Source organism: Nannobrachium achirus (genome assembly GCF_963921795.1).
Source record: "Nannobrachium achirus genome assembly, chromosome: 18".
In the NCBI taxonomy this organism is placed as follows: Eukaryota; Metazoa; Chordata; class Actinopteri; order Myctophiformes; family Myctophidae; genus Nannobrachium; species Nannobrachium achirus.
The window spans coordinates 55,993,866-56,004,636 of NC_137825.1; the positions used below are offsets into that span (position 1 = coordinate 55,993,866).

A 10,771-nucleotide genomic window follows, 5' to 3' on the forward strand; every position below is an offset into this window, starting at 1 on the left:
TATTCCCGTCCAAACGAGAAGCACGCATGGCGTCATATATCCGCCCAGTTCAGAGAACATTGCATTCTGTTTTAGAAGTTGTTCTACTGCCATTTACGCCACATGACTATGAGACCAGTGGTGTACAAAGTACTCAACCGCAGTACTTGACTTGTGGATACATGCTTTTAAAGATACTTAAGTATTCAAAACTACAAAATACAAAAGTATAAAGACATTTTCTTATATTTAATATTTACATATTTTCCCCAAAAATGATTTTCCAGAATTTACTTTATAAATAATATGCAACATATTGTATATCTGATATTTTCACTATATCTGAAACAGGACTTGAGTGGTCAATTCATGATGTACTTTTTCCCTTCCCAAATTACAATATTTCTCTTTGAAATGTAGTGGAGAGAAAGTAAGGCATAAGAATTCAAAAATACAAATAAGTACAGATACTCAGAAGATACAGTACTTTGTTAATCCACCACTGCTTTTTAGACTAATACACTGTGTGTATTTTGATTTGATGCTTGCAACTTAACATAACACACAAGCACATGACAAGGTTCAAGAGTCTCATGTAATAGTGGTTCACACAAAGAATATACAGCAAACCTTTTACCAATGGATATAACACTGCTCTTTCTCTGCATGGGATTTGAAAATGAGCCCGATTTATCAAGCACTTTACGGCAAAATTACACCCATATACACCCATACCGGCAATTAGGACAATTCCCAAGTTAGGGGTCAGATTCAGCTATGTTATTTTTGTCAGGGATTTTGAAGGTAAGACAGAAATATAAACAAGATTTACCGGTAGTCACTTTATTTACACTATATTGACCTGTTCGTAAACTTTGGTGAGAATGTGTACATTATTTCGAGGCCCTTGATGGTGATGGCATGGCCAATTCAGAAATGACCCATATTACTGTCACTATTAGCCATTTGTGAATTCTCCATACATTTGTAAAAATGGTAAATGCCTTCAAATAATATGACCCTTTTTTTTAGACTTAGCATCATTATTTCACATTGCTCAACTGCAGTTCAGATTGTATAAGTTAGCTATAAGTCTAACGTTTCTTTACTTTGAACATTGCAGTGTTTGAATTCATTGCAGTTTATGATTTACTTGGGAAAAGGGCGTTAACTCAGCAAACCAGCAAATTTACTTTGTCCACAATTATGTCTCACACTAGAGAAATGAGCAATGTTTTTGACAGGAATTCATTTGTCTACTCATGGGAACCTCTAATGCACAGTCCGACCTCAGTGAACATATTTCTATCATTAACATTTCAACTGACCTTTTACTGTGTACAAATCTGATGAATTCAACGAACGAATGCTGTCTACTTCCATCAAATAACTCCACACCAGGACAAATTCTCACGATTTTTCAAAAATAGCAGATCTACTGAGATGTACAGTAGTGGAGTAGAAGTACTGAGAACTGGAAATACTCAAGCATCTTTAATTAATTTGTACACATAAAAACAATGTACAGGTAACAAAAAAAAAAAAAAACTGCAGCCTCCGCTTGCTCTCCAGCTTGCCATCTCTAGAATCAAGAGGGTAGAGACGTCTACGTACAATTGATGAGGTTAGCTTCGGTGTGGTGGATAGTCTCGTTGGCGAGACATTCATCAATAGCTGGCACAGTGCAGCTGGCAGGGGCAGGGGCAGGGGCAGGGGCAGGGGCAGGGGCAGGGGCAGGGCCGCCACGGGTCATAACTGAAATAAACAAATACAAACATTTAATTGTATCCGTGGCAAAGAAACACAAATTGGGTCATAGAAAGGTACAATACTAGTAAGACACCTCAGGGTGACATGCATGAAGGCAGAAGCAAGCATCACACAGCATGGCATATTGAGCACCCTACTATAGAGACAGCATAATATCTAAGGCCTATATAAGCGCATCATATTGGCAGCCTACCTTAAGCGCTACTATAAGACAGCATAGAATCTATATCCTAAGTGAAGCATTAGACAGCATAATATCTAAGGCCTATATAAGCGCATCATATTGGCAGCCTATCTTAAGCGCTACTATAAGACAGCATAGAATCTATATCCTAAGTGAAGCATTGTTTGGCATGGGTTCTGCCTCGGGCCATTACTCGCTGACCCACGATCCCCATGTTGCCATGAGTATCGAGGGCATTATCTTATTACAGCGAGCTCTGGCCCGAGACCCCCCACGGGGGATCTGAGGCAGAACCTGACAGTGGATCTGGGGTGGTGGCGGGGCAGTGCTATGCAACAGACTGAGACCCACCAGCTACCTTCCCTATGAACCTTGGGTAAGGGGGGGGGGGCAGGACCCAGTGTCCCGTCCCCCTCCGCGTGCGCGCCCCCCTTGTGACCGTCCACCGAACTAGCTTTGATTCTACGAATCGTCGCACTATATAGTGTTATCCACATTTCGTGTAGCCGCCCCGTACAGGAAGTGATGTCACAACTCGCTGACATCACACTGACATCACAGAGGATACGGAAGGACGGTCACGAGGATACGGAAGGAAGGAAGGAAGGACACTCAAGCGACACGATTCTTCAGAGTATATGCGACCTTCGGTCGCAATCAATTCATTTGAAATACTTACACAGGTACAGGAAGAAGGCAAGGCAGAGGGCAAGAAGCACCACTGCAGTAACAGTGTTGCCCCTCCACTTGATCCTTTTGGCCTTGGCCCCCCAAGGCTTAACTTCTAACTGATCTCTGTAAAAGGGAAAGATAATACTAGTAAGACACCTCAGGGTGACATGCGACCTCGCCCTAAAGGGCGAGGTCGCGCCAATTCTTGACTATCTTGACTATTCTTTAGAGACCAGGTCTCCCTCCAGTCCAGCTGCTACTATTATCTCTGTGTCTCCTCCTTCAGGAGTGATTTCTGCTGCTTCCGTAAACACGGCAGATGCGGCAGCGGCGCACATGTCACGTGACGGTTTTCGGTTTTGGCTTACGAGACCGTCAACATTTTATAACACCGTATCAAACCAAAACACCGAAAAACCGCACAACACTAGTCATGTTAACGTCTACGTCTACGTACAATTGATGAGGTGTGCGTCTGTCTGTGTCTCGTTGGCGAGACATTCTCTTATCGCTGCCACAGTGCAGATGGCCAGTGTTCCGAACACACCCTTTAATGAAAATGTGTCCTTAGTTACCCAGGATGCCGCTCTCTGCGCAGCAGTAGTCGACCAGCTGAGCTCCGGGCCACAGGGCCACGGCCGCCTTCAGGGCTCCGAGGAACAAGGCCTCAGACACCTTCTCCCCTCGCACGCTCAGCATCTGACCACGTCTGGAAGAGATCAACCGTTAAAACGGTCACCAGTACATAAAACTGTAAACATCAACAAGAGGATACAGTGATGCTCATGCACTGTGTGCATGCATTAGATGAGAAACATCATATTTTACCTGTATTGAAACTCTACCAGTGGACACTGGTTGTGGAAACCAACTACTTTCACCACATCTCCAATTCTGTATCTGTAATACAAAAAAACAAAACACTCTCAGCGAATATTGTTGGCGATTTGCTGTTCTCAAACGCCTCCCAAGTTATGAACTACTGATGAGATCATTAAAATATCCCCAACATCCATTATTCTGGGGCAGATCTACAAGCTCACAACGCGTCACAACGGCAAAGAGATTAGGCAAGAGAGTGAAAAAACAGACTGTATCAAGTACGTTATTTCCAGGTCAGTTTTTACCAATTATAGAGGGTTTAAAAGGTACCGGATATGCAGCTCGGCTCGCTATTATGTACCCAAAAGTGATGCATTGTTTGTTTAGGGCCCTGTCGTGCCTCAACAGCTGTTCCCGTTGGGCTGCAGAGCGAGTCCTGACCTGTACAGTCCTGATGCGTTGGTGACCACCAGCTCGTAGTTGTGTCCCTCCTGCACCTCGCCCATCAGCAGGGTGTTGGGCTGCTCCTCGTCCAGGCTCCCCTCAGGCAGGAACTCACAGAACATGGAGCGTGGGCACAACAGGTAGCGCCTGGACGCGTCTTCAGGCCACAGGTTCACCCCAGATTGTGGCCTGCCTGTCAAAAAGTCCAACAGCCAGTTGCAGATACTACTGCCAAGACCAAGACCCCTGAGTTTCAACACAAGCTTAGATGGTACAATCAATTCATTTGAAATACTTACCCATGTACAGGAAGAAGGCACAGAGGGCAAGAAGCACGGTTACTGCCACTGCATTAACCGTGTTGCACCGACACTTGATCTTTTTGGCCTTGGCCCCCCAAGGCTTAAGTTCTATATCCTCTCTGTAAAAGGGAAAGATAATACTAGTAAGACACCTCAGGGTGACATGCGACCTCGCCCTAAAGCCCTAAAGGGTGAGGTCGCGCCAATTCTTGACTATCTGGCCAACCACAGTGTTTCTCTGACGATTCTAGTTGTTATCATTCTGGGGGGAGTTTGTCCATGTCATAATGGGACTACCGTCATAGACAGTAGCCATTGTTAGGCCGGAGTCAATGGCTGTGTCTATGACGGTAGTTCCATATGACATATTGGACTAGACTATCTCCATATATAGTGTTATCCACATCTCCATGTTAGGACTCATATATGGGCATAAAAAGCACCATGGCCGCCACTGCAGTAACAGTGTTGCCCCTCCACTTGATCCCTGTGGCCTTGGCCCCAGGCACTTCTATCTTCTCTCTGTAAAAGGGAAATACTTACACAGGTACAGGAAGAAGGCAAGGCAGAGGGCAAGAAGCACCACTGCAGTAACAGTGTTGCCCCTCCACTTGATCCTTTTGGCCTTGGCCCCCCAAGGCTTAACTTCTAACTGATCTCTGTAAAAGGGAAAGATAATACTAGTAAGACACCTCAGGGTGACATGCGACCTCGCCCTAAAGGGCGAGGTCGCGCCAATTCTTGACTATCTTGACTATTCTTTAGAGACCAGGTCTCCCTCCAGTCCAGCTGCTACTATTAGCTCTGTGTCTCCTCCTTCAGGAGTGATTTCTGCTGCTTCCGTAAACACGGCAGATGCGGCAGCGGCGCACATGTCACGTGACGGTTTTCGGTTTTGGCTTACGAGACCGTCAACATTTTATAACACCGTATCAAACCGAAACACCGAAAAACCGCACAACACTAGTCATGTTAACGTCTACGTCTACGTACAATTGATGAGGTGTGCTTCTGTGTGGCTGATAGTCTCGTTGGCGAGACATTCTTTTATCGCTGCCACAGTGCAGATGGCAGGGCCAGGGGCAGGGGCAGGGCCGCCACGGGTCATAACTGAAATAAACAAATCAGGTTCAGGTTCAGGTTTATTAGTCAAATGCATATCCATACAGGTATAGACATACAATGAAATGCTTGTGCCAGGAGCACTCTCAGCCTTATTACAAACAAAAAACAAGACAACAACAGGTCACCCAGGACAACCCAAAAACAACAAAACAACCATACAGTGTAACAGTGTACAGTTTAAAAACTGCGTATATTGCACATGACTACCTACGTCTCGCTTCCATCTCTTCGTTAAGCAACCTGATTGCTTGAGCATAAAAACTATTACTGAAACGGGTGGTGTGAGATTTGATGCTCTGGTAACATTTTTTGGATGGGAGGAGATAGAACAGGGAATGGGCGGGATGACAGCTGTCCTTTAAGATGTTCTCTGTCTTTTTCTTACAGCGTGTGTTATAGATTGTGTGTAGCTGTGGTAATTCTGTGCCAATGATTTTGGCAGCTCTCTTCACAATTCTCTGTAACTGTGTACTGTCTTGAACAGTCACGTTACCAAACCACACTGTGATGCATCCTGTCAAAACACTTTCTATGGTACAGCGATAGAAATTAACAAGAGACTTGGTGCTCAGGCCAAATCTCCTGAGGCGCCTCAGAAAGTACAATCGCTGCTGCGCTTTCTTAAGGATACCTTCGCTGTTTTGAGACCATGTGAGTGAGTTTGTTATGTGAACACCCAGGAATTTGAAACTGTCCACTATGTCTACAGGTGAACCATTTATGGTTAAGGGACTGTGATTGACTTTAGACTTCCTAAAGTCAACGATGATCTCTTTTGTTTTACTAACATTTAGAGAGAGATTGTTATTCTGGCACCATAGGGTTAGCTCTTCAATTTCCCTCCTATAGGCCCTCTCATCATCGTTGGATATTAGTCCTATAACCGTGGTGTCATCTGCAAATTTGAGAATAGAATTATTGCCACACCTGGCAACACAATCATAGGTGAACAGACTATACAACAAGGGACTGAGGCAGCAGCCCTGGGGCGCTCCAGTCCTGGTCAATATCTTAGATGAATGCTTGTTCCCTATTCGTACAGATTGTGGCCTGCCTGTCAAAAAGTCAAACAGCCAGTTGCAGATACTACTGCCAAGACCAAGACCCCTGAGTTTCAACACAAGCTTAGATGGTACAATCAATTCATTTGAAATACTTACCCATGTACAGGAAGAAGGCACAGAGGGCAAGAAGCACGGTTACTGCCACTGTGACTGCCGTGTTGCACCGACACTTGATCTTTTTGGCCTTCTGTGACTGCCGTGTTGCACCGACACTTGATCTTTTTGGCCTTCTGTGACTGCCGTGTTGCACCGACACTTTATCTTTTTGGCTTTCTGTGACTGCCGTGTTGCACCGACACTTGATCTTTTTGGCCTTCTGTGACTGCCGTGTTGCACCGACACTTGATCTTTTTGGCCTTCTGTGACTGCCGTGTTGCACCGACACTTTATCTTTTTGGCTTTCTGTGACTGCCGTGTTGCACCGACACTTTATCTTTTTGGCCTTCTGTGACTGCCGTGTTGCACCGACACTTTATCTTTTTGGCCTTGGCCCCCCAAGGCTTAAGTTCTAAATCGTCTCTGTAAAAGGGAAAGATAATACTAGTAAGACACCTCAGGGTGACATGCGACCTCGCCCTAAAGGGCGAGGTCGCGCCAATTCTTGACTATCTGGCCAACCACAGTGTTTCTCTGACGATTCTAGTTGTTATCATTCTGGGGGGAGTTTGTCCATGTCATAATGGGACTACCGTCATAGACAGTAGCCATTGTTAGGCCGGAGTCAATGGCTGTGTCTATGACGGTAGTTCCATATGACATATTGGACTAGACTATCTCCATATATAGTGTTATCCACATCTCCATGTTAGGACTCATATATGGGCATAAAAAGTATGTCATGTGACATCACTTCCTGTACAGACAGTCAGCCATTGACTCCGGATTAACAATGGCTACTGTCTATGACGGTAGTCCCATATGACATATTGGACTAGACTATCTCCATATATAGTGTTATCCACATCACCATGTTTAGACAGCCAATGACTCCTGAGGACCACTGGTCTAAATGGTCTGTTACTCCTTTTTCTTTGAGTTTTTGTTTCCTTGTACAGTAAGTAGGTGGTTGTACTGTAGATTAACTTCATTTTTTTAAACCATAAACTTCAACTTTTACTAACCATAAAAACCAACATAAAAACTCCACTCGGCCAGGGCCGTGGCATTTGGGACAGTGCTGCCATCACCTGCCCCTGTTGCCGGCATTGGCGGGGCACGGTTCATCCCTGAAATAAACAAATACGAACATTTAATTGTATCCGTGGCAAAGACACACAAAGACACACATTGGGTCATAGAAAGAATACAATTGGGGTTACCAACCATCCCGTAAAATACGGGATCGTCCCTTTTTTGGAAACTAAAAGACGTGTCCCGTATTGAACTGAAACGGGACGCTCTTTGTCCCGTATTTGAAGGTTGGGGGATAAATATGAATGACGGGATGATTTAATTGAGAAATGACAGCGATTCTGCCTGTCAGAGAGCTTCCACTCTGCTCTCCTCTGAGTCAAGTGCTGCATCCCATTGCTGAGTGAGGCGCTGCGCTGTTTGTAAGCAGCCCATTGGCTTATTAACACAGTGTTGCTAAGACACAGGCTCCGCCGCTCCGCCGCCTACACAATCCGTTCCCATGGGCTGTAGGTACAATCCACAGTTGCCTGCGCGAAAGTGCGAGCGATACCGAGTTGAATGTCTTTAAAAAAGAAAACGTGTGACAGAAGATTGTGTACAAACAGATTAGACATGAATCCATGATAGGTGATAGCCTAAACAACAAAGTGAAAAAGCAAGCAGAAAATAAGCCATGGATATATTGGTATTCCTGGGAGCACTACAGTATTTCTTGTCTGCCAACTACTAAAGCGACCCCAGACTGGCTGGTATGTGAAATAACATAAGCATGCGTTGATTTTGTTTTTAAAACCTAATGGTTATTACTGTATGCCAATATGATTAAACTATTGTTGGGTAACCAAAGAGTGGGCACATGAGAACCAGGTAGACCTGTTTTGGAAGAAAAAATAAAATAAAAAATACACTACATGATTTTAAGGTAATAGGACATGGCCCAAAGACACCCGAAATGATATTGTGAAAGGAAAAATATGATTTAATATAGGAAAATGCCCGTTTTAGCCAACTTTATAACCGAAAATATCCGATTTTTCGGCGGTGGCTTTGCCGCCGCACCTTTCCTCAGAAATATAATGAGGTGTCCCGTATTTGAAACTCTCGGAGTTGGCAACCCTAGGTACAATATCAATTCATTTAAAATACTTACACATGTAGACCAGCAACGCCAATATGATGGCCAAGCCCAGCACGGTGCTGATCCTGACCCTCTCAAATGTCACCCCAAGCACGGTTACCCTGCCTCTGTAAAAGGGAAAGATAATATCACCACCTAGTTAATGAATTCTCTCTCTCTCTCTCTCTCTCTCTCTCTCTCTCTCTCTCTCTCTCTCTCTCTCTCTCTCTCTCTCTCTCTCTCATTGTCTGACATTGATTGCTTAATGTAGGCCTGCATAATAATGACATTGTGTACTGTAGCTATTTACAATTACAGTTTCTATTGGCCATCGGAATGCATTGTGCTATAGTTTCATGTTCTGAGCACTTGTCATCTCGCGTATGTTAATGGATGGAGGAGCAGAAGACAGTATCCTGGAGGGGTTTATTTTAAAACACATGGTCGATTTGAAAATAGCAGATTTAAAAGCTTCTTAAGCAGAGGCGTTCTAAAGTCTGTCTGTATAATTATTTCACGCTAGTTTTGATAATGACATTATACAGGCTCACTCGGCTGTAGTGAAAATAAAAGATACAGTTTCGGTCCTAAAGTTATTAATTGTTTCACTGGCTTTAAGCATTAAATAAATAACCTGCTGTGAGACTCTGAACTCACTTACTCAGCGTTTACCATTACAAATCATTAGTTCAAAAGTGAGCTGCCTTCTCTTGGAGATCTGTTATTTACAGCGCAGCACACTGGTGCGTGGTCGTGGACAATGACGCTCACAACTGTGTGACCACCGACTGTAAACAAATCAACGTGATGGATATAATTCCAGTGGAGAAACAAAGATTGGATTTTATATTAAGGATTGGATATTACACAACACCTTTTCCCTGTAGCCTACCGTCATAAGTTCAGAACGTGCCGACAACTATAAAGGTAATAAATCGCGGGGGCATCCGTTTTTTATTGCAAAGCTGGGACTACACAGCTTAGAGCCTGGTTCTCTAAGTGCTTGAGGGAGTTCTAGGAGGTCCCCAGCTAAATGTTAGGAACACAATGGACCCTTATGGGTATGGGTACAAATGGAATGGGTCCATTTGGTTCCGTATACACAGCAGAGCCTGATGCATGACAAACTGGGGGTCCTTGAAATGTAAATGGTTGAGAATCAATGATAGAGCCTTGCACATTATAATGGGGGTCCCTGGCGTATCATTTCAAATGGGGGTCCGCGGGCTAATGTGTCCATTTGGGTGACACATTGTGAGCTTGTAGATCTGCTAAGTGGGTAATGTATATGTTTTGCAATAATAATCTAAATCTACTAAATAACTAAATAAAACTCGGACACATTTGAAGTTGACAGCTATACCACTGTGGGGGTGGTTTGACTTGGGGGGAGTGATTTAGGGGTGTAGACAAGTACCTATTGTCCCTCCCATTGTCACACCCACTTCTGGCTACCCAGAGGTGACAAAATGTTCCTTGCATTCAAATGGCTTTTTAAGCACTTTGGGCTTTATGGTGCAACAAGTTTAAAATGTCCATAACTTCTTCAAATAAGCTCCAATTTCAACAAATGATACATCATATGAAAGCTTAGATTCTGTACTTGGATAATCTGTACAAAAAAGAAAAATGACCAATGCAGACATAAGGAACAAAGTACCAGACCTAGTCACAAATAGATAAAATACAGCTAAAAGGATTAGAGGGACCTCAAATCGTACCGGTTTCGTGGAATGACTCATAGACTTGGATCACTTACATGTACATCTTGCTCTAGTAGGTACTAGTTATCTTGCTCTAGTAGGTACTAGTTATGATGGTAGTGGCAGGTTTCTTCACTGTCAACGCTGTCTTGGGTGTGATGGCCCTGAAAACAGACACACACACACACACACACACACACACACACACACACACACACACACACACACACACACACACACACACACACACACACACACACACACACACACACAGAGCTGGTTAAACATGTTGCCTCATGCTAGATGCAGAATAGATATGCCTCAAGCTTAGTTTTCGCCACCTAGTGGCGGAAGAAATTACCTCTGGGAACTCAGATTGCCTCAAGCTAGATGCAGAATAGATATAGATACACCATAAAAATGCTAATATACAGCATATGATTTGTGAAAGTGAC

The 10,771-nt window shown here is 43.9% G+C and overlaps 1 protein-coding gene across 1 annotated transcript; it reads right to left on the bottom strand.

Moving 5' to 3' along the window:
• Positions 1-1,699: 1,699 nt before the first annotated feature.
• On the bottom strand, positions 1,700-10,380 carry LOC308303202 (uncharacterized protein; the record flags this gene model as incomplete). The annotated part of the gene is made up of 11 exons (XM_080747526.1): positions 1,700-1,734; positions 2,613-2,728; positions 3,181-3,314; positions 3,434-3,505; positions 3,869-4,064; positions 4,171-4,292; positions 5,167-5,283; positions 6,459-6,598; positions 7,497-7,588; positions 8,647-8,741; positions 10,373-10,380. 10 exons carry the CDS (start codon positions 10,378-10,380, stop codon positions 2,718-2,720), a joined length of 987 nt encoding a protein of 328 aa, XP_080603652.1. The 3' UTR covers positions 1,700-1,734; positions 2,613-2,717.
• Between the last annotated feature and the right edge of the window lie 391 nt (positions 10,381-10,771).